At 49.2% G+C, this 26,757-nt stretch overlaps 1 protein-coding gene and 1 long non-coding RNA gene across 2 annotated transcripts; one reads left to right on the top strand and one right to left on the bottom strand.

Moving 5' to 3' along the window:
- Positions 1-3,567: 3,567 nt before the first annotated feature.
- On the bottom strand, positions 3,568-12,223 carry LOC107076266 (uncharacterized). Its single transcript, XR_011191953.1, has 7 exons — positions 11,306-12,223; positions 10,053-10,179; positions 8,775-9,039; positions 7,931-8,043; positions 4,780-7,213; positions 4,614-4,660; positions 3,568-4,478 (listed from the first exon to the last, which is right to left on the bottom strand). It is a non-coding gene; the product is annotated as an uncharacterized lncRNA (long non-coding RNA).
- A 3,916-nt stretch (positions 12,224-16,139) lies between these two features.
- Positions 16,140-25,922, top strand: LOC138243284 (uncharacterized). Its single transcript, XM_069198877.1, has 5 exons — positions 16,140-16,228; positions 20,098-20,451; positions 21,501-21,665; positions 25,222-25,295; positions 25,770-25,922. Exons 1-5 carry the CDS (start codon positions 16,207-16,209, stop codon positions 25,881-25,883), a joined length of 729 nt encoding a protein of 242 aa, XP_069054978.1. The 5' UTR covers positions 16,140-16,206; the 3' UTR covers positions 25,884-25,922.
- Positions 25,923-26,757: the final 835 nt, after the last annotated feature.

Here is a 26,757-nt window from a genome sequence, read left to right on the forward strand (position 1 = left end):
ACAGTTTCAGTAGTCTGAGTGCGACACTGAAATACAGGACAGAAGGTGACTGTTACAACATTGTACAAGTGACAGTTCAGTACAGCAGTCCATGTGTTACAACAGCTCAAGTAGGGAGCTACATCAGGATGTGTAAGCCACAAAGGTTTCTTTACTGCTGAAAAGAGAAGAAAGGAAATATTTCAGCTGTGGAGTGACGGTTCAGTATAATAGAATACAGGTGACCATTTGGTACACTGGTCACGTTATTACATTGTAGTACAGTACAGCACAATAGAGGTAATAATTGACATCACAGTACAGTACACAGGTCAAGGTATTACAATAGATTACAGGTGACAGTTTATTACACTGTTGTACAACAGACAGGGCTGGGTATTACAACAATACAAGTGACAGTTCACATTACTGTACATGACAGTGGTCTGAGTATTACAATCAAGTACAGCTTAAAGTTCTGGGCAGAAGTCTATTTCAGTGTAACACTCCATATGAAGAGTGACTGTTACAACATTGTACAAGTGACAGTTCAGTACACCAGGGCCTGTATTACAACAGCACAGTACACAGGGCGGAGTATTATAATAGGACAGTTGAAATATCAGCACAGAGCTTTGAGTATTAAAATACACTACAAGTGAAGATTTAAGAAACAGTTGTGTCACTGTGTATTAAAGTTCAGTCTGAAAAAGAGACCAAACACTGGTTGATGTAGGTTGGTACAGGCCAGGTGAGAGTTGAGCACACAGCTTTGAGTATGAAAGCAGAGTAAAGGTGAGAGTTCAGCACACTAGTTTAAGTAGTTTAATACAGTCCAAGTGAGAGCTGAACACGGATCTGAGATTTTTTATTAAGGAGGTGAGTAAAGCACACAGGTGTGTCATTGATTAAAACTCAGAGGTAAGAAAAAGGAGCACACAGATTTGAGTATTGAAGTACAAGCTCACCTCCCTTGTTTAAGTATTTCAGTACAGTCCAGGTGAGACCTGATGACACAGATTGAAGTATTAAAGCACAGTCAATGTAAGAGTTAAGTTTACAGGTTTAAGTATTACCATGCATTACAGCTCAGGGGAGATGAGAGTTCAGAACACAGGCTTCTGTATTAAAAACACAGAAAAAAAGTAGCCATTCTGTTGAGTACACTCCAGCTGAGAGATGAGCACACAGGTTTCAGTAGTGAAGCACAGGGTAAAGTTTTAGTCCAGAGCTAACACCACAGATCTGAGAAATAAATTTAAAATGCTAGAGTAAAGCACACAGGTGCATCATCAAGTAGTAAAACTCAATCAAGGGAAGAGTGTAGCACACAGATTCAAGTACACTATAGATGAAATTTCAGCATACATCCATGTGACTGAATATTAAAGCTCACTTACAAGTTAGAGATCTGCACAACACTGGTTTAAGTATTTTAGTGTAGTCTGGATGAGAGTTGAGCACAGAGTTTGAGTATTTAAGCTCACTTAACAGCTAGAGTTCAGCACACTGGTTACACTGGTTTAAGTATGATAGTACAGTCCACATGAGGGGTCAGAACACACTTTTGAGCATGAAAGCACAGTAATGATGAGAGCTCAGCACTCGTGTGTCAAGGCGAGAATTAAATTAAGTACAAGTTTAAAGGGTGAGAGTAAAAGGACACAGGTGTGTCATTGAGTATTGAAACTCAGTCAAGGTAAGAGTGTAGCACACAGATTCAAGTATTAAAGTCCACTATAGATGAAGGTTTAGCATGCATGTCACTGAATATTACAGATGCATACAAGTGAGTTCAGCACACTGGTTTAAGTATTAAAGCTCAGTACTGGTGAGAGTTCAGTACACATGTCTGAGCATTGCAAAATAGTACCAGTCAGATACGCGAGTTCACAGATCTGAGTATTACAACAATACAGGTTACAGCTCATCACAGGGCTGAGTATTCCAATAGTACAGATGACAGTCCGGCATACAGATTTAAGTATTAAAATACACTGCTTGTGAAGGTTTAGCACGCATGCACATCACAGAGTATAAAAGCTCACTTACAAGTTAGGGATCAGCACACTGGTTTCACTTTTATAGTACAGCAAAGGTGAGTAAAGCACACGGGTGTGTCATTGAGTATTAAAACACAGTAGAGGTAAGAGTATAGCACAGATGAGTATTGAAGTACACTACAGAAGGGTCAGCATACACATCTCTGAATATTAAAGCTCAGTACAAGCTCACCTCCCTGGTTTAAGTATTTCAGTACAGCCCAGGTGAGACCTGACGACACAGATTGAAGTATTGAAGCACAGTCAATGTAAGAGTTACGTTTACAGGTTTAAGTATTACCACACATTACAGCTCAGTGGAGCTGAGGAGTTCAGAGCACAGGTTTCAGTATTAAAAACTGAACGGGTACTTTTTTTCCTATGTTGAGTACACTCCAGGTAAGAGATGAGCACACGGGTTTCAATATCGAATCACAGGAAAAAGCACTGCTTTAAGTTTTTTTATTCCAGAGCTGACCACACAGATCCAAGATTTTAAAATTTCAAACAAGTGAGTAAAGCTCACAGATGTGTCATCGAGTATTAAAACTCAGTCAAGGTAAGAGTGTAGCACACAGATTTGAGATTTAAAGAACACTGCAGGTTAAAGTCCAGCAAACTGGTGTGTCACTGAATATTAAAGCTCACTTACAAGTTAGGGATCAGCACAGGGGTTTAAGTATTTTAGTGCAGTCCAGGTGAGAGCTGAGCACACAGGTTTGAGGATTAAAGCCCACTTACAAGTTAAAGTTCAGCACCAGTGGTTACACTGGTTGAAGTATGATAGTACGGTCCACATGAGGGGTCAGTACACACTTGAGTGTGAAAGCACAGTAAAGGTGAGAGTTCAGCACTCGTGTGTCAGTGTGAGAATTAAATTAAGTACAAGTTCAGCACGCTGGTTTAAGTATTACAGTACAGTCCACAGGATGGCTCAGCACACAGGTCTGTCATTGAGAATTAAAGCTCAGGACAGGAGAGAGGTTCGTATGCAAGTGTGAGGATTACCAGTATTAAGGCTCAGTGGAGATGGGAGCATACTACACAGGTTTGGGTGTTAAAGTATTATATAGGAAACACTTCAGCACACTTGTATATATATCATTGAGTAACAAAGCTTAGTACAGGTGAAAGTTCAACACATAGATGCGTCAGTGTATTAAGGTACAATCCTCTTGAGAATTGAGTACACCATTGTAAACACCCCACTCCCTACAGTACAGCCACTGATAACCATGATCAGAACAGTCTATCTGAGCAAAGTACCTCACTCTGGGGTACAAGACTGTGTCCCCCTCTGGAATCAAACCTGCAATCCCACAGTCAAGAAGCCCTGTTTAATACTGCAGAAGTGTAGCGTTTTACAGAGCACAAGCAGCTGGACTGAGAGAAAGACACACAGCTCAAGAGACGTCACAGAGACCGACACAAGGAGGAAGAAAGACAGGAAAGAGCTCCAAACCTCCATCCCATCTTCCAACTGGTAGTCTCTGGCCAACCTGGAAAATAGAGACGGGAGAGGGTTTTAATTTTCTGGACATCCTAGAAAGTGAAGGAAAAGATTAAAGGAGTGAACATCTAATCTCTATCCCAACCACACCCGTCTTCCCACTGGCCGCCTCTGGTCAGCCTGGAAAATTATACAGTCGAGAGAGCTCAGCATCAGTCCCAACACCACACCTGCCTCTCGACTGTCTGCTTGTGAACATCCTGGAAAATTAGGGAGAAGAACTCAGGACAGGGTTCAATCTTCATACGTACATGTCTTCCACAATGTCAGCCTCTGCACTTTTCCTGGTAAAGAAGGGAAAAAAACAGAGCAGCTAACCTCTATCCCAACTCCTCATACATACCCGTCTTCCCACTGGCAGCCTCAGGACATCCTGGAAAACTACAGAAATGAACACAGGACAGAGCGTCAACCTCCATCCCAATACTTCACCCACACTGGTGTTCCCACTGACTTTTCTGGACATCCTGGAAAATGAGGGAAAAGAAACAGGAGACAACATCCAACCCCCAATCCATCATCCCATCAATACTGGTCTTCCCACTGTCTTCCTCAGAAAATCCTGGAAAGTTAGGAAACAAGAGTGCAGGAGAGGGTTCAATCTTCATACATACCCGTCTTCCCACTATCGGCCTCTGGCCAGCCTGGAAATTTAAGGAAAATACAGTCCGATGTCAATCCCAACACCTCTTTCATACCCATCTTCCCACTGGCAGCCTCTGGACTCTGGAAAACCACAAATGAACACAGGACAGAGCGTCAACCTCCATCCACACTGGTCTTCCCCACTGGCTGCCCCTGACCTGGAGTCCATCTTGACCTCTGACCCCTGACATTTTGGTGTTTGAACTCAGAGTAGGAGACACTGCTGGAGACAGGAGAGACCATCAATCCCCATTCCATCTTCCTATCCAGACCTGTCTCCCCAGTGTCAGACTCTGGACATCCTGGAAAAATAGGGAAAAAGACAGGAAAAAGCATCAACCTCCATTCCAACTCCTCCTCCATACCCATCTTCCAACTGTCAATTTTATGGACATCCCAGAAAATCAGGGAAAAGATTATAGGAGAGAACATCCAACCTCTATCCCAGCCATACTTGTCTCTCCACTGTCTGCCCCTGGACATCCTGGAAAATTAGGGAAAGGAAACAGGAGAGGGTTCAATCTTCATACGTACATGTCTTCCCAGTGTCAGCTGCTGGACTTATTGGAAAAGGGGAACGAGAGACAGGAGAGAGCATCCCACCTCCATCCCAGGACACGCTGCTGTAGGCTGCACAGCTGTGACAGCTGGTCCGTGTGTCTGAGGGCAGCAGTCTGGCTCTGCAGTTTCTCTGTGCCTCGTCATCTGTGTTCAGCCCAGCGCTCGCCTGTCACTCAAGATTGTGTTAATTCAACAATAACAATACTTCACCAGGCTCTAATATCAATGCTAGTAACTTTATAACAGTTCTCCTCTCTCACTAGTAGGGCTGTGTGTTGATGCCCTGGGTGTGACACAGGAGTGACAGGACTAACCTGACCTTGTGCTCAGGCTGCAGGCTGGTGTTGGACTCAGGTACGAGAGTGTCAACAGCACACTGACCAGGTTCTTGGGGGCGAGAGACAGTAGGAGGTCAGGACACAGCCCTGAGGGTCACCCCCTGGAGCCCCGATAGGAGGAGTCCACTGGCTCTCCGCCTGGAGCTCGTCTCTAAGGAGCAACCTGAATCAGGGTCACCTGCAGCTCTTCATCATCATCATGGTCATCCTCACAGGCTCCAGCAGGCAGGAGATTGGGACACCCCGGATGTGTCCCCGAGATGACTCCTACTCTGTCCCCTCGGCATCTGTGGATCCCAGATTGGTCCGATCAGCCCCGATCATGTAAGACCAGCGTCGCCTGCGAGGGACAGCCAGTGAAGGAGAGACTCACCTGGTCTGCACTCACCTGCCTGGCGCCTCGTGTCCTTCAGTGCTGATGGGGTACCCTGTCCCCTACCTGTGCTGACCGGTCGAGAACACCCTCTTGACTTCTAACTGCAGGTCTGGGGGTGCCCTCTCCTGCGTGGTACAGGGTCTGACCTGGCTCCTGTTGGGAATAAACATGCCTGAAGGCAGCCTGTGCTCCACCGAGTCCCGACTGCTCTGGTCCAGAGCTGCTGTTCTGGTAACCCGTCCTGGAAAGACACAGGCGTGTTGTCCACAGGCTCTCTCCCCCTTCCTCACCTTGTTTGGGGGTTCTGACACCCCTGGGCTCCCCTTCATTGTTATGGCACCACTGGGCTCCTCTTCCTCCTTATTCTGATACCCCTGGGCTCCTCCTGGTCATCCTGAGTCTTCTGGGGGTCCAGGCGCTGGGGCTCCTCCCAGAGTCGAGGTCCAGGAGGAGTTTCTTCCTGTTGGCTTCTCCCAGATCTTCCAGACTCCTCAGGCCTGAGCCGGGCTGGGAGGAGGGAACCTTCCCCGAGATCCTGAAGTCCGACGTCCAGACGACACGACCGGAGAGATGGAGCCGATGGGGGAGGATGTGGGCGTCGGGGCTCCTGGTGTCCGACTGGGAGAGAGCTCCGATGTCGGAGTGTCTGTCCTCCCTCTTGACTTTTCCTCCTTCAGGATCCCACAGAGATCTCGGTTGAGTGTGTTCACGGTCACACAGGAATGTTCCTCGGCTTCAACTGGCTGGTACCCCACTCCTCCAGCTCCCACCTGGCTGGTACCCCACTCCTCTCACCATTCCAGTGAACACAGAGAGATCCACTGGTTTAGTGACTCACCATTCCAGTGAATATCCAGCACAGTAACTATGTAGTACAATAATTATTCACGAAATAAAGTGATGTTTTTTGTACAGCCATTGCTGAACACCCAGCGTAGTGAAGACCCAATAGTTATTCATAGTAGAGTGACTGGTTTAGTGTCCAACCATCACAGTGAAGATTCTGTGAAGCGAATATTTAATAAAATAATAAGCAAAGACACCAACGAGTGTAGTGACTTACCATTTCAGTGAACATCTTTTAAACCATTACTGTGAATTTCCAATACAGACAATTATCTATGACAGTGAATCTCCAGTACAGAGACTCAGTCACAGAGAATATTCATTACATTGCTTATCTGTTACAGTGAATACACAATACCAGTCACAGTGAATAATTGTAAGTAATTATCAATCACAACAAATACCAGTAATAGTGACTGGCCAGTTCAGTGAATATCTGTTACAGTGATTCACTATCACAGTGACCAGCCACTACAGTGAATAAGAGTGAATATTGAGGACAAAGACTGTTGTGACTAACCATTACAAATTACTATCCAGTAAACTGAATATCCAACACAAAATATTCAGGGAAAAGACTGCCTGGATTAGTGACTAACCATTAGAGAGATAATCCAGGATAGTGAAGATGCAAAAAGAGATTCAGGAAAGAAGCTGGTTTAGTGACCTACCATACCAGTGAACCCCCAGCATAGTAAATAGGCCAATAAACTAATTATTCAGGAAGCAGACTGAAGAGACGGTCTGGTTTAGTGGTTAACACGTACAGAGAGTATCCAAGAAAGGGTGTCCTCGTTAATTCTCCGTCAGGTTTTCAGTTGTTTTGGTACAAAACTGTACTTCATTAAGCAACACCTGTAGTCTTCCGCTGAACTGTTCCAAAAGTCCATCTGTGTTTTCCAGGGAATCATGTGGCCTTGCGAGGAGAATTGGAGACAAACAATGATGAACTATTGACATATTCATACTTGGTCAGATATTAAGTTTAACATCATCGGCTCAAAATGGCTGGTGATGCTCAGGTCTACAACCACACTAAACCCGACAGTGAAGTAGCTGTCTCTGCTCTGCACCGTGCGTCTCTATCCTGTACAAATACAGGTCAGGTGTGACTCTGCACCACGCGTCTCTGGACTGTACAGATACAGGTCCGGTGTGACTCTGCACCACGCGTCTCTGGACTGTACAGATACAGGACAGGTGTGTCTCTGCACCACCTGTCTCTGGACTGTATAGATACAGGTCCGGTGTGTCCCTGCACCACGCGTCCCTGGACTGTATAGATACAGGTCCGGTGTGTCCCTGCACCACGCGTCCCTGGACTGTATAGATACAGGTCCGGTGTGTCTCTGCACCACGCGTCCCTGGACTGTATAGATACAGGTCCGGTGTGTCTCTACTGTGCGTCTCTGGACTGTACAGATACAGGTCCGGTGTGACTCTACTGTGTGTCTCTAGACTGTATAGATACAGGACAGGTTGCGTCCCTGTACTGCGCATCCCAAGACTGTATAGATACAGGTCAGGTGCAACTGTACTGCGCATCTCTGGACCATATAGATACAGAACAGGTGCGTCTCTGGACCGTGCATCTCTAGACTGTATAAATACAGGACAGGTGTGTCTCACTCACCTCTCTCTCATGCTCAGTGACTGAGCCAGTGGACACACGCAGAAGGAGAGCAGAGAACAGGGTGAAGATCAGACTCACTCCCCATCAGGGTGGGTGGGCTCTTTTTCCTTTTCCTCTCAATCACAAGAAGGAAGATCAGAAACCCTTCAGCACAGAAGTGAGTTCTCCTCCTCAGTCTCATCATTAATTTCATGCTCCTGCCCCAGCTTGTGTTCAGCCAACAGGAACGTGAGGGTGGATGAGACTGAGGAAGAACTACAATGAGCTGTTTTTTTCCTACAACAGACAAGATGGATCACAAAGAAGGAGGAGTCCTCTGGCCCATCTTACCCCTCTGGCAGTTAGGAGTTACATGTTTGGAGGATCTGGAGAGAAACCAGGGTTCGACAACATGGCTGGGCAGCTTGTTCCCCACCCCCACCACCCTTGGTGTAATGAAGCGTAGATATGACCCCCCCCCAAGAGCAAGCTCAAACTTCCCCCACCTGCTGGGAATAAACACTTGAACAAGGACTTAATACAACCAACGTCTGCATTTTTTCCTCCCAGAGGATACAGACCGATTTCACACACCTCCTTAATCTGCCCTTGACCTACCGTCAGGACCTCCCACAAAGAGCACAAGCAGCCTCACAGAAACACTGTTCTCTCCCCCTTGAGGCAGCAGTCTGGCTCTCTTCCCAGTTTGAATGCCAACTTCCTGAACTAAACCCCTACACAGCTGCAGGAAAATCTGCACATTTTTTTACATGTATATTTTCCATGGTCTGACAGATTTCATCTCCAAATATTGAGATCACAGCCTGCCACACCCCACAAAGAAAAGAGTGTGATTTGTCCCCACCTGTAAGCAGTCTGGTTGGATCTCTCCTCCGTCTCTGGTGGTGCAGTAGTACAGTCGGTCTCTCTGAGCCTTTTAATTCTCAGACCGGGAGAGCGAGTGGAGCTGGAAGACCATCAGGACTGAGAGCGATACAAGAACCCCCTCTGTCAGGAGCGTAGACCCCTCTAGTGACCCTACTGTAGACCCGCTCACCTCCCACAGTGACGATAGTGTTTCCCTGAAGGTCCCTCACTCTGTAGCTCCCCTGATCAGACGCCCTCAGGTCCTTGCAGACGCATACAGGCGAAAAACAAAACCGGTCGCTTCCATACGAAAGACCTCCGTCTTCATCGAAATCGTTCATCAGCGCAAATAAAAGCCGCTATAATTGGATTCGCGTTCAGATCACACTCAAACACGCAACCGCTGCTCTCGTTTGTTCAACAACTAATTACCCTTGAGTATCGCGCTTGTACGCTCATCTGGTATACAAAGATGCCCCTTTTAAACTTAAAAACAAGAACTTCCCGTTATACATAAACACGACACAAAGTAATTCTATATTAACGTGACCAACATGTTCATTTACGGTTTAAATTAATTGAAATGTCGCGATTCAGAGCGTCTTGTAGTCCGTGCTAATTAGGACAGCAATGCTGAGCCCTTTGTGTAATGAGCACAAGTTCAGCTGGTCTCTAACTTCACACAAATTAAAAACACACTTCGATAAACTGCAACACGTCGCCTCTAAATGTGCAGACACAAATGTATATATTGTACATACAACCGAACAAAAAAAAAACGTTCGCTTACATCTGAAGGATCTCCGTATGAATCTTCGTCATTTACCAGTGCAAATAAAACCCGCTTCAATAGGATTCGCGTTCAAATTCAAACCCGCAACTGCTGCTCTCGTTTGCGTCGTGACGAATTGGCGTCGAGTATGGCGTTAGTCATCTCGTACACTCATCTGGTATAATTTAGCATGATTGACCTTCTTAAATTAAAACATCCCGTTATACACAAACACGACACAAAGTAATAGTTCAATATTAACGTGACCAACATATTCATTTACGGGTTAAATTAATTGAAATGCTCCGACTCAGAGCGTCTTGTAGTTCGTGCTAATTAGGACAGCAATGCTGAGCCCTTTGTGTAGTAAGCACAAGTTCAGCTGGTCTCCAACTTGACTCCGCACGGTTTTTCGTAGCATTGAGCTCAGAGCTGTAGCTCTTCTCCAGACAGCAGCGTGCTCTCCGAGAGTTTGCGCTAAACACTGTACTGTACATCACATACCTCTGCTTCCGAGCCCAGTCAGCTCTGCTGTGTTCACGACAGGACCTCCGCTCTCTCTCTCCCCTGTGATCTGATCCGACAAATGACGTTTCCCTCCGCTCTGGACCACAGACCTCTCTCACACCACCTGGGTGAGATCGTACCCCGGCCAATCAGGAGACTTCATCAATTAAGCAATTAAGCGTCCAGAAACTTTATTGAAAACGCAAGTTCAGTTTCCAAAGAATGCACCTGAAAATAGTCAATCAATAATTTTGATTGAAAAGGCAATCGGGGGCTCCCCTCTCCTCTCAGGACACCAGTCCATCACAGGACACACACACTCACACACTGGACAGGACACCAGTCCATCACAGGACACACACACACACACAATGTGATCAGTGATTATTTCAGTCAGGTTTAAATTAAAACTAATGAACCTTTACTTTTGAACTCATTAAATCTATACGATATGAATGTGACAGATTAGTGTCACACTCATATTGTAGATTAGATTAGATTAAGCCTTTAACTGTCTTGTCTAACCCTACTGTGATTCTTTTACGAAAAACGTGGAAATAGGCTACATATATTTGGGTAAAAATGTAGTTTCAAGCAGAAAATAACACAAAGACTAGGCTATGCAATCACAATTTATGAAGTCAGTGTCCATATCTGATGAAGCAGGGATCTGTCTTTAAAGCAGGGCTGCCCAGTCCTGGTCCTGGAGGGGTCAGTGTGTGTGTGTGTCTGCAGAGTCTCCAGGGGTCTTTAAAGCAGGGCTGTCCAGTCCTGGTCCTGGAGGGGTCAGTGTGTGTGTGTCTACAGAGTCTCCAGGGGTCTTTAAAGCAGGGCTGTCCAGTCCTGGTCCTGGAGGGGTCAGTGTGTGTGTGTCTGAGGAGTCTTCAGGGTTCTTTAAAGCAGGGCTGTCCAGTCCTGGTCCTGGAGGGGTCAGTGTGTGTGTGTGTGTGTGTGTGTGTGTGTGTGTGTGTGTCTGCAGAGTCTCCAGGGGTCTTTAAAGCAGGGCTGTCCAGTCCTGCTCCTAGATAAATCCTGTGCATAAATCGGAGATCTATCTGAGCACTTAGGAGAAGTTATTTCCAGTACTCGCTTTTTCCCTGGAAAGAAACGCAGCCCTTTTGTACTGAAGACGTAAATGAGCAAAACATTAAATTGTCAACATATAAACGTGTGATATTATATATGATTGTTAAAACACTGAAATGGTCTTAATAATCTATAATAGCACACGGTCTGAAGAGTGTACTTACGGAGTACTTCCTGTCTTTGTCCACAAGGTGGCACCCCATCACAGTACAGACATTTCCCTCTCTACAGAAGACCAAATACTAGGCGGATTTCAAAACAGACTGTCCATGAATTAAACTAAAGACGTATGAATCTTAATTTACACTACGCTTTGGCTGGAAAAGGTTTAAAGGAGATAAAACGTGGTCCCCACTTTTTGTGGGCTCGGTGCCTCCCGGGAAATGTAGTTCTTTCACGCCCCGGTCTTGTAGTCCGTGAGCACCGCGCTTGTGTGCCGTTCCGTTCTGGTCCGGTCCGGTCCGGTCCAGTGCAGATGCAGGATGGTCTGAGCACATTAGGGTCGGGAACAATAAGGAAATAAGCAGTATTTAATCAGATAGAGGCTCTTGGCTTTCTGTATGCCTCCGTCTCGCACGCCCGAGCAGTTTGTGACAACTCCTGAGCCGAGATGGGAGGGGCCAGAGGGCAGGAGGAGGAGGGAGGGGGCGTGTTTACGTCTGCTCCGTCGGCCAATCAATGCCGCGACTCCGACGGGAGTGGGCGGGGCGGGCGCTGGTGGGCGTGTCGCGTAGGCGGAAGCCCACGACAGCACCAGAGCAGTAAACAGGGGGCTCGACATGGCGTAGCAACACGTTGAAAACCCGCAGCTACTGCTAACAGATCGATGGTCTACTAACACTTCACAACGCCTACAAGTGCTTCTGCTCGCTGACCGTTAGTTGCGGTTTTGGGGGGAGTGCAGCCTGAGCACACGTAAAGGCTCCTGTGGTCTGGAGTCACAGGATGTCAGCAGTAGTTTTGCGCTCAGATCCGAGCAGGTCTTGACACGCTAACCTCCGTTTGGCTCGTCTCTGGGCTCACCAGAGCTTTTAGACACACCGAATGTGCACGCAGGATCACTTTTGGTTCGTCTCTGGGCTCACCAGAGCTTTTAGACACACCGGATGTGCACACAGGATCACGCTGGGCTCGTCTCTGGGCTCACCAGAGCTTTTATACACACTGAATGTGCACACAGAATCACATCTGACTCGTCTCAGTGCTCACCGGAGCATTTGGACGCACTGAATGTGGACACAGAATCACGCTGGAGTTTATCCCATCAAGCAACAGGCACAAGGCAGTCCATCACAGGACACACACACACACACCCTGGACAGGACAGCAGTCCATCACAGGACACACACACACAATGTGATCAGTGATTATTTCAGTCAGGTTTAAATCAAAACTAATGAACCTTTACTTTTGAACTCATTAAATCTATACGTTATGAATGTGACAGATTAGTGTCACACTCATATTGTAGATAGATTAGATTAAGCCTTTAACTGTCTTGTCTAACCCTTCTGTGATTCTTTTATGAAAAACTTGGAAATAGGCTTCATAGGTTTGGGTAAAAATGTAGTTTCACACTAAAAAGCAGAAAATAACACAAAGACTAGGCTATGCAATCACAATTTATGAAGCCAGTGTCCATATCTGGTGAAGCAGGAATCTGTCTTTAAAGCAGGGCTGTCCAGTCCTGGTCCTGGAGGGGTCAGTGTGTGTGTGTGCAGAGTCTCCAGGGGTCTTTAAAGCAGGGCTGTCCAGTCCTGGTCCTGGAGGGGTCAGTGTGTGTGTGTGTGTGTCTGCAGAGTCTCCAGGGGTCTTTAAAGCAGGGCTGTCCAGTCCTGGTCCTGGAGGGGTCAGTGTGTGTGTGTGTGTCTGCAGAGTCTCCAGGGGTCTTTAAAGCAGGGCTGTCCAGTCCAGTCCTGGAGGGGTCAGTGTGTGTGTGTGTCTGCAGAATCTCCAGGGGTCTTTAAAGCAGGGCTGTCCAGTCCTGGTCCTAGATAAATCCTGTGCATAAATCGGAGATCTATCTGAGCACAGGGAGAGGTTATTTCCAGTACTTGCTTTTTCCCTGGAAAGAAACGCAGCCCTTTTGTACCGAAGACGTAAATGAGCAAAACATTAAATTGTCAACATATAAACGTGTGATATTATATATGATTGTTAAAACACTGAAATGGTCTTAATCTATAATAGCACACGGTCTGAAGAATGTACCTACGGAGTAATTACTGTCTTTGTCCACAAGGTGGCACCTCATCACAGTACAGACATTTATGCTCTATAGAAGACCAAATACCAGGCGGATTTCAAAACAGACTGTCCATGAATTAAACTAAAGACGTATGAATCTTAATTTACACTACGCTTTGGCTGGAAAAAGTTTAAAGGAGACAAAACGTGGTCCCCACTTTTTGTGGGCTCGGTGCCTCCCGGGAAATGTAGTTCTTTCACGCCCCGGTCTTGTAGTCCGTGAGCACCGCGCTTGTGTGCCGTTCCAGTCCAGTGCAGATGCAGGATGGTCTGAGCACATTAGGGTCGGGAACAATAAGGAAATAAGCAGTATTTAATCAGATAGAGGCTCTTGGCTTTCTGTATGCTTCTGTCTCGCACGCCCGAGCAGTTTGTGACAACTCCTGAACCGAGATGGGAGGGGCCAGAGGGCAGGAGGAGGGAGGGGGGCGTGTTTACGTCGGCTCCGTCGGCCAATCAATGCCTCCCGACGGGAGTGGGCGGGGCGGGCGCTGGTGGGCGTGTCGCGTAGGCGGAAGCCCACGACAGCACCAGAGCCGTAAACAGGGGGCTCGATATGGCGTCTTATCACGTTGAAAACCCGCAGCTACTGCTAACAGATCGATGGTCTACTAACACTTCACAACGCCTACAAGTGCTTCTGCTCGCTGACCGTTAGTTGCGGTTTTGGGGGGAGTGCAGCCTGAGCACACGTAAAGGCTCCTGTGGTCTGGAGTCACAGGATGTCAGCAGTAGTTTTGCGCTCAGATCCGAGCAGGTCTTGACACGCCAACCTCCTACAGAGCGCCAAACAACAACAACAACAATAACAACGAAATATCACCCAAGAGACTAGTTGCGGTCGCAGTTAATCACCAGTACCGCGTCCGACATGTTGTGTTTGACCGTGCCGTCAAAAAAACATTTCCCCCAGGGGACAATAAAGCCTGGAATTGAAAACTGAATTGAAAATGATGGAGGTAAACGCAGAAATTCCCCAGATCACACCGTTTTGTCCGTATATAGACGAACACCCCCCTCCACACACACATACAAATTCACACCAGTCCATCACAGGACACACACACACACTCACACACCCTGGACAGGACAGCAGTCCATCACAGGACACACACTCACACACCCTGGACAGGACACCGGTCCATCACAGGACACACACACACCCACACTCACATCACACACATACTGGACAGGACAACAGTCCATCATAGGACACACACACACTCACACACCCTGTACAGGACACCAGTCCATGACAGGACACACTCACAGACCCTGGACAGGACACCAGTCCATCACAGACACACACACCCTGGACAGGACACCAGTCCATCACAGGACACACACACACACACTCACACACCCTGGACAGGACACCAGTCCATCACAGGACACACACACACCCTGGACAGGACACGAGTCCATCACAGGACACACACACACCCTGGACAGGACACCAGTCCATCACAGGACACACACACACACTCACACCAGGGCCAGTTTTCCCGGAAGCTGATCAACCCACCAGCACGTCTCTGAGCCGTGTGCAGGAAACCCCCCACGAACACCAGATAAACTCCGGGTCCAGATTCGAACCCGGGTCCCCCGTCAATCCGAGGCCACCCATGCTGGCGACTACGACGCCGTGCCGATCCCCGGCGTAAATTCCGCACTCCAAGACACCAGCGAGCAGGGGAGATCGGCCACACACGGGAGAGAAGGCGGACGTCTTTTTCTCGACAGCCGCATCACGTTCAGAGCAGCGAAAAGCCATCCGTTGGACCCGGAAACGTTACGTGCTTATAGAACTGTCCGCGACAACCCGACACATTTTCACTTGGATAATGATCAGAAGAAGCGCGGGGTTTCTGAGAGTTAAAGATACCTCCCACATTTATGCGCTATTGAAGCTTCAAAGCGCCCCCGCGATCTGCGATTTTGTTCCCTTGAAGAAACTGCGCGGTCACATCTCTGGCGACTTTTCTCAATGCAGAAAATGTATGTAATAGAGAGGAGGCCGCTACCTCGATCTACACCTCTAATCGATATCACCCCGGCAGGATAGCGGCCCCAACATCATGGCTGGGGAGGGGGTTGTTCCCCACCCCCGCCACTCTTTGTGTACAGAAGCGCCCCCCCTTCCTGACTGGAGGAGCTCACCCAGCTGTGTCTGGAGAGAAGCCAGGGTATCGGCTTCAACCACACGGACTGGGCGGCTTGTTCCCCACCCCCACCCCCCTCTGTGTACAGTAGAGCCTCCTGTCCTGACTGGAGGAGCTCACCCAGCTGTGTCCGGAGAGAAGCCGGGGTATCGGCTTCAACCACAGGGCTGGGCAGCTTGTTCCCCACCCCCGCCCCCCTCTGTGTACAGTAGAGCCTCCTGTCCTGACTGGAGGAGCTCACCCAGCTGTGTCCGGAGAGAAGCCGGGGTATCGGCTTCAACCACAGGGGCTGGGCAGCTTGTTCCCCACCCCCGCCACCCTCTGTGTAAAGAAGAGCCTCCCGTCCTGCCTTAATTATTTTAAGCCCAGTAGTGTAACTTGTCGATTGCAACTGTACCTGTGGCACAGAGAAAACCCACAAAAAATGAAAAAAAAAACGACTCCCAAGAACATTTCTAAGGAACACATCGGCTGCCCTTCACCTCTCGTCACAGAAAGGCTTAGCCCAAGGCGGGGCTTCGATTAACATCGTTTAAGGAGGAAAGACAGGGCGAAAAAGCTCAGAGACACCAAGAGTCGAGCTGCCTATGAAAGGTGCCACCCGCCTGAGTTCGGTTTGAGGATCAACCCAGCAGAAAAAAAAATCAAATTAAAAAATGAAGCTGCTCTTTGTGATCTGTGAGTATACAAGTGCAATAGATCGTACAAACGTGAGCTTGAATTGTTTTTTTTGTGTGCCTAAATGTCTACCTGGCGGCCTGCTACGCAAGATGTCACGGTCCGGTGTCTTTCAAACACGCAGCACACGGTAAACAAAGTTGATTTATGTATTTTATTATTTTATTTTTTTAGACGGACCTAAACTGACTTCTCTCGTCTTTTTACGGCTTCCCTAATGTCCGAAAGCCGGCTCGTAACAATAATCAGAAAAGCGGTCCGAAACGTCTCGTCGGCGACTATTGAACAACTCAGAGCGATTAAAGTAGAATTGTATACATTTGGTTTAGAACCTATTAGGTCTCTAATAGAGATATTGCTAAATTATTCACAGGAGTTCCGGCTACTTGAAATAACCGGGGTGCTCCAGCGTAACTTTAAGAGACGATGGTTGACGGTACATTTTTTGGCTTGGGAACACGTTTTGACCCCAGTGGTTGGAATTAAATACATCGTGGAAATATCGGCATGATAAATGAACTGTTCACAGAGTGTCGGAAAAGCGCTGTTTTGTTTTTTAACGTAGTGGCATTAATCGCAAGATTTAAGTACATTTTGTATTATGTCCGAATTTAAAGCCACCGTGATATTTTCCCGTACAACGTTCAGCCTGATCGAGCGATTAAGTGTTACTTTGAAAACCGTTGTAGAAAAGTTTTTTTTTTTCACGCACAGATTGGACACCGCCAGACGCGAAAAAGGGACTTTTCGATTTTGCGCCAGTCTCCCCGGCCACCTTGTGTGCTTTGCCGACATCGAGACCGTTTTCGACGCCGGGTGGGTTTTCAGGACCGTCACATCGATCTCGACGGGTTTCAAAACCGGACACGTGCAGGGTCGCGCCGCCAAACTGTATCGCCGGGCTCGACTTTTGTTCGATTCCCCCCGAGTAGTCGATTTTTTTTAAATCGATTTGTGTTCTATTAAAATGTCGTTTTTCAACCTTCTCCTGTCCCTAGTCGGAGAGATAGGGCAACTCTGCGAGCCCCACAGGTAAAACTATCGATATGTCCAAGGAAATATCCTAAAACGCATTTGGGCACATTTGGAATAGAGAATATCCACGACTCCAAGATACTGAGGTTTGAAACCTTTTGTAAAAAAAAATGGCACGAAGTGTTAGGTTATTTAATGTTAGACCTTGGGTGTCTTTTAAGTACAGCAATGTTTTGATGTTTGAGGTCTTCAGCCGCCGTCGCGTTTAAAGAAAGAAACGGCTCGGGTCTCTCATTCACTCACTCTGCGACTTTGAAAGCGAAGTTCGATTTTTAAATCGTAAACGACTCGACCACTGTCCTCTACAAGTCGATCATTTAATCGACTGCCGCGCTGACGGCGATGGACCACTCGAATCCATCAGAAAACACCGATCTGTAACACGACCACAATCATGATTTCAGGGCACAGACCTTTCCGATCCGAAACGACTACGCCCGTGACTAACAAAAAAAAACAGTCATTTGTAGTCAAGACAATAACGTGAAATCACACCATGATTTCTAAGCATTGCGTTCTCAAATTCGTTTTTAAGAGAAACACTGATCAAAAACGAACCAATGACGATGCTTAAGGACAGAGAAAATCAATTTCCAGATGTTTAAGGAATACAATCAGTTGTGAACTGATATGTAGGTCTTTCACATACAATTGCATTTTTTTGTTTTTGCTTATGCGGTTCGACACTTGCTGTATAAACGGCTCCGGGCGCTCGGGGTGAAAAGAGCATCGGAAAACCTCTCAATGGAGACGGTGAGAACCAGCGAAAACGCGTCTCCTCCGCCCGGGATCGACATTCAGGTCATCATCGCCCCCGAAGCCGGAAAAGACGCTGCGTTAAAAAAAATGGAGAGAAACACCTTCATCGCCAAGAACCTCTTCGTCGAACCGGGACTGAGGAAAAAAAAACGGGACTCGCGGGACTTACCGGGGCTCTCTTCCCAATACGGCCGCCTTGTCGCGGCCAGTCGTTGTCCGGTGGTCCGTTTCCCCGTTCCCAGAACCCCCTGTCTGCTCCCCCCCGGGCCGCGCGCCTGGTCCGGGAGCAGGGGATAATTAAGAGGCGCCGCTAATTACAGCGCTTATACGTCAGGAGTGGACACCCGGGCACGCGTGCCAGACTGCCCCCCGCGCGCCGGTGAGTAAATCGGCGAGGTTCGGTGCAGCTCTCGGTATCACACGCTATCACACGGTACCGATCGGTATCAAACGGTATAGCACGGTTTCACACGGCATCAATCGGTATCAAACGGTATAACACGGTATTAATCGGTAACAAACGGTATAACACGCTCTCGGTATCACATGCTATCACACGGTATTAATCGGTATCAAACGGTATAACACGCTCTCGGTATCACATGCTATCACACGGTATTAATCGGTATCAAACGCTCTCGGTATCACACACGATCTCGGTATCACATTGTACCCCGGTATCACACGGTACTAATCGGTATTATAATAATAATAATAATAATAATAATTAATACTACTGGTATAGCACGGTATCACACGGTATCAATAGGTATCACACGCTATCAACTAAACTAATCGGTATAATAATAATAATAATAATAATAATAATAATAATAATAATAATAATAATAATACCAGTATAGCACGGTATCACACGGTATCAATCGGTATCACACGCTATCACACGAAACTAATCGGTATAATAATAATAATAATAATAATAATAATAATAATAATAATACCAGTATAGCACGGTATCACACGGTATCAATCGGTATCACAGGCTTTCACACAGTATTATTCGCTCTCGGTATCACATGCTATCACATGGTATTAATCGGTATCAAACGCTATCACACGGTATCACTCGGTATCACACGGTATTAGTCGGTATCACTCGGTATCACACGAGTGTAATCGGTATCAAACGCTCTCGGTATCACACACGCTCTCGGTATCACACGGTATCACCCGCTACCAGACGGTATTGATCGGTATCACTCGGTATCACACGCTCAAAGTCTATCAATTAAATATGTCACATTCTGGGGACGTCCGGCGTGTTTAAGGTGCGAGGTACAATATTTTAACGAGCCGCTTCTCCGTTTCCAGACAGTTTGAAATCTAATTCGCTTCCTATAATGCTGGTGTTTTGTTGTTGTTGTTTTTTGATTGTCGTAAATGCCCTGTGCGTTGTGCGTCGTGTAAGGTTTGAATTCCCATAGAATCGGGCAGTCCGTGGGTCCGAATGAACGGAGAAGCGTCAGGAAACGGGGGAGAGAGCATGCAGACTCCTCACAGAGTGTCCTCCCCCCCGGTCCGGAATTCAAACTTGGGACCCCCCAGACCTGTAATGATCATTCAACACGAATGATCAAAACACCCCTGCCGCGTGTCGCGTCATATTGACTCATCAGCAAATAAAATTGGCACATGAAAGCTACGCTCATTACTGAAGCTTATTAAGACACGTCTGTTCGTAGACTATGATCTTAGAGCACCACTTGCGACTTGCTTCTTTTTTGGAAAAGCAAAAAACAGCACTTATCGACGTCCCCTTGAGCCAAAACGGTTTGATCCCTCCGAGCGCGTTTTTAAAGCGTTTTTCAATTGACGATGGCGCCGGAGAGCATCAAATGGGCGTTTTATTATTCTTTTGGACTTCACCTTGGAAGTCGGCTCCCGAGCCTCGTGTCGTCCAGCAAGGTGTTTTCCCGGCCGGCACGACCTGTAAACGACATTTTGCGTTTAAAAAAAAAAGGTCCCGTGGCCACTCGCTCGGGGCGGTTGTAGGGAGCCGTTTGGACCGACTGGATTTGAAAAGCTCGGGGTTGTGAAGGGCTTTGTGTCCGCAGGCGCCGTCCTGGGACCGGGGCCCCTGTCCGGGCGCGCCGAGGTGAGAGCGGTCAGTCCGGGCGACACGGTCATCCTGGGCTGTGACGTCACTCGCATGGAGACCATGTGGTTCGCGCAGCGCGCCTGGTGCACCCCGGTCCTGGTGCTGAAGTTGGTGCTCTCTAGCTCCAATCAGGAGAAACATAATAAGGTGTACAGGAGAGAGGGTCTGGAGTCTCGCTTCACCGCCATTCCGAACAACAGCAGCCTGCGGATCGAGAACGTCACCGAGGAGGACCTGGCGCTGTATTACTGTGTCGACAGAGTCGAGGGCCAGATCAACATCGGAAACGGAACCCGACTCGTCTTCCCAGGTGAGAGATCTAGGGGTTCTAGGGGCTCAGCGAGGCTGGGTCTGGCCAGTCAGTGTGTCTGTTAGTCACTCAGTGTGCCAGTCTGTCAGTTAATCGCTCGTTGTGCCAGGGTGCCAGTTAATCAGTGTGCCAGTCAGTGTGCCAGTTAATCAATCAGTGTGTCAGTGTGCCAGTTAATCAATCAGTGTGTCAGTGCGCCAATCAGTATATCAGGGTGCCAGCTAATCAATCGATCTGTCAATCAGTATGTCGATATGTCAGTTAATCAATCAGTGTGCCAGTCTGTTGGTCAGTGTGTCAGTTAATCAATCAGTGTGTCAGTGTGCCAGTTAATCAGTCTGCCAGTTAGTCAATCAGTGTGTCAGTGTGCCAGTTAATCAATCAGCGTGTCAGTTAATCAATCAGTATGCCAGCTAATCAATCAGTGTGTCAGTGTGCCAGTCAGTGTGTCTGTTAGTCACTCAGTGTGTCAGTGTGCCAGTTAATCAACCAGTGTGTCAGTGTGCCAGTCAGTGTGCCAGTTAATCAATCAATCTGTCAATCGGTATGTCAATATGTCAGTTAGTCAATCAGTGTGCCAGTCTGTAGGTCAGTGTACCAGTTAATCAATCAATGTGTCAGTGCGCCAATCAGTATATCAGTGTGTCAGTGCGCCAGTTAATCAATCAGTGTGTCAGTGCGCCAGTTAATTAACTGTGTGTCAGTGTGCCAGTCTGTCAGTTAATCAATCAGTGTGCCAGTTAATCAGTCTGCCAGCTAACCAATCGGTGCGCCAGTCTGTGCATCACAGCAGCAGATCTCTGAGGACCCGAAGGGGCTACATTGTCCTCACATGCTGTTAGAGGTGAGCAGGTCTCGTCCTCCGGGGCTGGACTGTCCTCTTGTTTTCATGCCCCCCAGTGGCCCCGGGGGGCTCTGAGGTGGGGGGGGGGTCTGTCCGGACAGCAGCCTGACGAGTCGAGACGGAGTAACCACAGAGCTCAGAGATCCCAGACATCTCCCGCATCGGGGCAGCAGATTAACGCCATCATGCTGGCTCTTCTTCCAAGGCTCAGCACCTGAAGGAGGATCCTCCAACCGGACAGGAGTGACCCCCATCGCGTGTGACCGCTCCGGACTCGTCCCGCTGTCCTGGGGGCTCCTGGCCGGCGCCGTCCCCCTCTCCGCCCTGATCTCCTCCGGCTGCACCTTCTACTGCCTCTCCCACCGAGCAGGTGAGGTCGGCGGCTCATGGGGTGCGGTCTGTGTGGAGTCTGCACGTTCTGCCTGGGTTCAAGGGGGTTTCCCCTTCGGGTACTCCAGTTTCCTCCCACTGTGCAAAGACAGGCTGGTGGGGTAGGAAGATCGGCCCTGGTGTGTGTGTGTGTGTGTGTGTGTGTGTGTGTGTGTGTGTGTGTGTGTGTGTGTGTGTGTGTGTGTGTCCTGTGATGGACTGGTGTCCTATCCAGGGTGTGTGAGAGTGTGTGTGTGTCCTGTGATGGACTCGTGTCCTGTCCAGGGTGTGTGTGTGTGTTTTGTGATGGACTGGTCTCCTGTCCAGGGTGTGTGAGTGTGTGTGTGTCCTGTGATGGACTGGTGTCCTGTCCAGGGTGTGTGAGTGAGTGTGTGTGTGTCCTGTGATGGACTGGTGTCCTATCCAGGGTGTGTGAGTGTGTGTGTGTGTCCTGTGATGGACTGCTTTGTGCCTGTTGCTTGATGGGATAAACTCCAGCGTGATTCTGTGTCGACATTCAGTGTGTCTAAATGCTCTGGTGAGCCCAGAGACGAGCCAAACGTGATCCTGTGTGCACATTCAGTGTGTCTAAAAGCTCTGGTGAGCCCAGAGACGAGCCAAACGTGATCCTGTGTGCACATTCAGTTTGTCTAAAAGCTCTGGTGAGCCCAGAGACGAGCCCAGCGTGATTCTGTGTGCACATCCGGTGTGTCTAAAAGCTCTGGTGAGCCCAGACACGAGCCCAGCATGATTCTGTGTGCACATTCAGTGTGTCTAAAAGCTCTGGTGAGCCCAGACATGAGCCCAGCGTGATTCTGTGTGCACATCCAGTGTGTCTATAAGCTCTGTTGAGTCCAGAGAGGAGCGAGCGTGATTCTGTGTGCACATCCGGTGTGTCTAAAAGCTCTGGTGAGCCCAGACACGAGCCCAGCGTGATTCTGTGTGCACATCCAGTGTGTCTATAAGCTCTGTTGAGCCCAGAGACGAGCGAGTGTGATTCTGTGTGCACATCCGGTGTGTCTAAAAGCTCTGGTGAGCCCAGACACGAGCCCAGCGTGATTCTGTGTGCACATCCGGTGCGTCTAAAAGCTCTGGTGAGCCCAGAGACGAGCCCAGTGTGATCCTGTGTGCACATTCGGTGTGTCTAAAAGCTCTGGTGAGCCCAGACATGAGCCCAGCGTGATTCTGTGTGCACATCCAGTGTGTCTATAAGCTCTGTTGAGCCCAGAGACGAGCGAGCGTGATTCTGTGTGCACATCCGGTGTGTCTAAAAGCTCTGGTGAGCCCAGACACGAGCCCAGCGTGATTCTGTGTGCACATCCAGTGTGTCTATAAGCTCTTTTGAGCCCAGAGACGAGTGAGCGTGATTCTGTGTGCACATCCAGTGTGTCCAAAAGCTCTGGTGAGCCCAGAGACGAGCCAGATGCGATTCTGTGTGCACGTGCCGGTTGTGAGCTCGGGTCCAAAAGATATATCCCATAGCAGCCTCAGCTCTGAGATCTCACAGTTCTGAGGCGCAGAGAGAGAGAGGAGACAGGTGTGAATCTGCACGTATTGTCACTACGACAGCTCGGGTGTTGTAGATGGCAGCCCCCCCAGCTGTGCGCGCTAACAGCTCTGACGCGCACAGAAGCAAGTGTGAGGTTCTCAGTGGCTACAGGTTGTTTATTTGGCAGCCCACAGATCACCGCTGTTCGCTTCTCAGGTGTTAGGGGGGTACAGTTCCTTCCTCCAGTTTTAGCAAACCGATCCTGTTGTAAACTTTTGCAAACAACGCAGAGCCGAAAAGGCGCTCAGAATACCGTAGGGCGATCCTGGGCTCTCCTAGGCGCAGGGCATCGTTAAGGTCGCTCGTTAAGAACGAGTGGTCAAGGGCTGGGAGCCGGAGCCTATCCCAGAGTGCAATGGGGCGCACCCTGGACATCGCAGGGACAGACGCACAGACACAAACATACACTCCTACACGCCAGTTTTCCCAGAAATCCAATTCAGTCTTTGGGCTGCGGGAGGAAACCTATGCAAACCAGGGGAGAACATGCAGACTCCACACGGACAGCACCCCAGGTCTAGAATTGAACCCAGGGCTCCAGCGCTTACCCCTGCCTGGGCCAGTGTATGGGCCCCATTTCTGTATCGAAGCTGCTGAAAAAAAAATATAAACCAGACAGTAACCCTCTCGTCCGCTGGTGGCCCTGTTTGACTGTAGAGGTCAGAGAAAACCCCCCCCCCCGAACCTGCCCCTGCTCCTCTCATCTTCTCCTCCTTAGAACGCAACGGACGGTAACATTTCAGTCCGCTGTGCCTCAGTTGTCACCCCAGCTTGGGGCCAGGCAGCTCGTTCCAGTCACCCCCCACTCTTTGCGTAAAGATGTTGCTGTGGGAGGAAAAAAAAAATCGCCCTCTCTTAACATCCAGTCTCGAGAGGAGCCTCAAAAAAAAAAAAACGTTTCACGTCGATGGCTTCCTGTTGTCTGTTGGGCTGTCGCTGGCTTCTGCCTAACAGAAAACAGAGAGGTGTCAAACCGTGGAGAGTTGCACCCAGAGACGCGACAGCAGATGCGCGGAGGTGCAGCCTGTGTCTTCGCACACGCAGGGGGCCGAGGTTGCAGGACCTCGGTTGTCTCACGAGGTGTCGATCGTGTTCTTTTGATGCTGTGAGGCAGAGAGCACGCATCGGACACAGGTGACATTCATATCGTCTCTCCATTCCCTTTGAATACGCCCACACCCTCAGCTGAACTCTGTCGTGTCTGGTGCTGTCTTGTTACCATTATTATCATCATTCATTTCCCCCTCCTACCTCATATTCTGCCTGGTGCTCTGATCTACAAATGAGTCAGGTTGGTACCCCCTTCACAAAACAGTGCACTTCGCCAACCGAGTGGAGTCACCAACAGAAATACACACCAGGTCAGAAATACACCCCCCCTGCTGAAAGAATAACCCCCTGCCACTGAAGTTGAAACGACGTTGGATTTATATCTGAAAGCGCGAGGCGCGTCTGTACACAGAGGGGGGCAGGGGTGGGGAACAGGATGCCCTGCCACGTTGTTGAGGCCGATACCCTGGCTTCTCTCCAGACACAGCTGGGTGAGCTCCTCCAGTCAGGACAGGAGGCTCTACTGTACACAGAGGGGGGCGGGGGTGGGGAACAGGATGCCCTGCCATGTTGTTGAGGCCGATACCCTGGGTTCTCTCAGGACACAGCTGGGTGAGCTCCTCCAGTCAGGACAGGAGGCTCTACTGTACACAGAGGGGGGTAGGGGTGGGGAACAAGCTGCCCAGCCCTGCAGTTGAAGCCGATACCTTGGCTTCTCTCCAGACACAGCTGGGTGAGCTCCTCCAGTCAGGACAGGAGGCTCTTCTGTACACAGAGGGGGGCGGGGGTGGGGAACAAAGCTGATACCCTGGCTTCTCTCCAGCCACAGCTGGGTGAGCTCCTCCAGTCAGGACAGGAGGCTCTACTGTACACAGAGGGGGGTGGGGGTGGGGAACAAGCCGTCCAGCCCTGTTGCTGGGCCTGGTTCCCTGATTTACTGCTCCCGATTTATTTCTAGACCGCAGAGACAGGAGCTCCGATGAAGGGAGCCGCCAGAGGAGGAGTGTCAGGAGAGCCAGTCAAGAGAGCCAGGTAATAGGTGATGCACTACTGTGCAGAATAGTGCAGTGTACAGAAATGGGAAATCCCATTCAGGAAGCTGGAGACAAATTTGAGCGATTAATAATGCCTGTGATGAGGAAGTTGGGGGGGGCGGGGGGGAGGAGCGATTAATAATGCCTGTGATAAGAAAGTGTGTGTGTGGTGGGGGGGATTAATAATGCCTGTGATGGGGAAGTGGGGGAAAAGCGATTAATAATGCCTGTGATAAGAAAGTGTGTGTTTGTGTGTGTGGGGGGAGGGTGATAAATAATGTCTGTGACGAGGAAGTGGGGGGGGTAGAGCGATTAATAATGCCTCTCATAAGCAAGTTGGGGGGGGGGGATCGTTTATTAATGCCTCTGATGAGAAAGTGAGGGGAAGAGCGATTACTAATGCCTGTGACGAGAAATTGGGGGGGGGGAAGAGCGATTACTAATGTCTGACCTGCCCCGTGTCTGTGAGCAGGAGGAAGAGGAAGGGCTGCACTACTCAACTATAGTCCCCACAGGCAGCTCCAGACGGAAGGGAGAGAGGTGCAGCGCGCCGGGGACGACCTACGCCGAGATCCAGACCTTCTGACGGGGAGCAGAGTCCGATTCCCCGGGCGCCAACCCCCACCCCCCCCCCCCCCGAGTCCAGAGGGAAATCCGGACAGATCAAACCACGTCACGCCCAGAGGCGGGCCCTTCTCGACCCTCACAGATCGCGCCCCCCCGAGCAAGGGCGCAGACGCCTCTGGGTGTCCTTACCGCCACGCTAGGCGGGGCGTGACCGAGCCTTTGTCGATCCAGCGCCGCCAATCCCCTTCGCTTCCTCCCTCAGCCGCTGGGAAGACGTCTTCTTAAAGCCCCCCTTCCCTTGGGGGGCAGTGGACAGTGCATGATCGCTGTTTCTCGCTCGGAAGGGGGGGGGGAGGGCGGGTTAATGAACGAGAGGCAGTGGTTTGAGCTCCGGTTGAGGTTGAGGGTTCGAATCCCGGCTGAGATGCTGCCCCTGTTGTGCATTCTGCCCCAATTCCTGTAAAATACATCACTGTGCATATAAGTATATAATAACAACTCCTTAGATATATATATAGTGCTGTTTTAGACACTGTACCCAAAGCACTTTGCACACAGCAGCTGTCAGTGGGGAGGAGAGCAGAGGGATGGAGCCAGTTCAGAGAGGGGGGGTGATTAGGAGGCCATGATGGGTCAAGACCAGGGAGGGAATCAGGCCAGGACACTGGGGTAACACCCCTACTCTTCTCCAGAGACACCCCGGGATTGTTAACGAGCACAGAGAGTCAGGACCTCGGTTTGACGTCTCATCCGAAGGACGGCGCCTGTTTACAGTCCAGTGTCCCCCGTCACTATACTGGGGCATCAGGACCCACACAGACCGCAGGGTGAGAGCGCCCCCTGCTGGCCCCACTCACACCTCTCCCAGCAGCATCCTTAGTTTCTCCCAGGAG

The sequence above is a fragment of the Lepisosteus oculatus genome, chromosome 14 (genome assembly GCF_040954835.1).
Source record: "Lepisosteus oculatus isolate fLepOcu1 chromosome 14, fLepOcu1.hap2, whole genome shotgun sequence".
Taxonomy (NCBI): Eukaryota; Metazoa; Chordata; class Actinopteri; order Semionotiformes; family Lepisosteidae; genus Lepisosteus; species Lepisosteus oculatus.

Coding starts and splice junctions, on each gene's coding strand:
- LOC138243284 (XM_069198877.1), top strand. CDS start 16,207: ATGAAGCTGCTCTTTGTGATCT. Junction 16,229..20,097: donor GAAGCTGCTCTTTGTGATCT/GTGAGTATACAA, acceptor TTGTGTCCGCAG/GCGCCGTCCTGGGACCGGGG. Junction 25,296..25,769: donor GAGCCAGTCAAGAGAGCCAG/GTAATAGGTGAT, acceptor GTCTGTGAGCAG/GAGGAAGAGGAAGGGCTGCA.